Below are 474 nucleotides of genomic sequence, written 5' to 3'. Positions count from 1 at the left end.
GCAGCAGCAGCAGCAACAGCAGCAGCAGCAGCAGCAGCAACAGCAGCAGCAGCAGCAACAGCAACAGCAGGTGGAGCCGCAGCAGCAAAAGCAGAAACAGCAGCTGCAACAAGAAGAACAGCAGCAGCAGCAGCACGATGCTGTGCATGCAGAGGCTGCAGCAAAGGCTGCCAACAGCTTCACAGCCAGAAGCAGGGAGCAGCAGCAGCAGCAGCAGCAGCAGCAGCAGCAGAACAGCAGCAGCAAAAGCAAACCTGCTGCAGCACCGCGATTCAAATACTTAGGCTCTTGGCTTCGCTGCACCCAGGACGGGAGACGTATTGTTGAGGGCAGCAGCAGCAGCAGCAGCAGCAGCAGCAGCAGCGCAGAGACAGCAACACCCCAGCAGCAGCAGCAGCAGCAGCAGCAGCAACAGCAGCAGCTGCTGCTGCCACCCCTGCGTAGGTTAGCTGTCTGTACACCCCGCCCCCAGTG

The 474-nt window shown here is 60.3% G+C and overlaps 1 protein-coding gene across 1 annotated transcript in view; it reads left to right on the top strand.

Annotated features, from left to right (window-relative positions):
* EMH_0002860 (leucine rich repeat containing protein / ankyrin repeat containing protein, putative) overlaps positions 1-474 on the top strand; it is a gene marked incomplete at both ends in the record, with an annotated part of 12,160 nt that overhangs the window by 3,367 nt on the left and 8,319 nt on the right. Inside the window, one exon of the mRNA XM_013496177.1 lies at positions 3-440. Within this exon, the coding sequence (XP_013351631.1) occupies positions 3-440 (438 nt within the window). The remainder of the gene's footprint in view (positions 1-2; positions 441-474) is intronic.

The sequence above is a fragment of the Eimeria mitis genome, genomic scaffold (assembly GCF_000499745.2).
Source record: "Eimeria mitis Houghton genomic scaffold, Emh_scaff196, whole genome shotgun sequence".
NCBI lineage: Eukaryota > Apicomplexa > Conoidasida > Eucoccidiorida > Eimeriidae > Eimeria > Eimeria mitis.
Note: the sequence above shows the minus strand (reverse complement) of the source record. Positions and strands in the feature narration are given on the sequence as shown.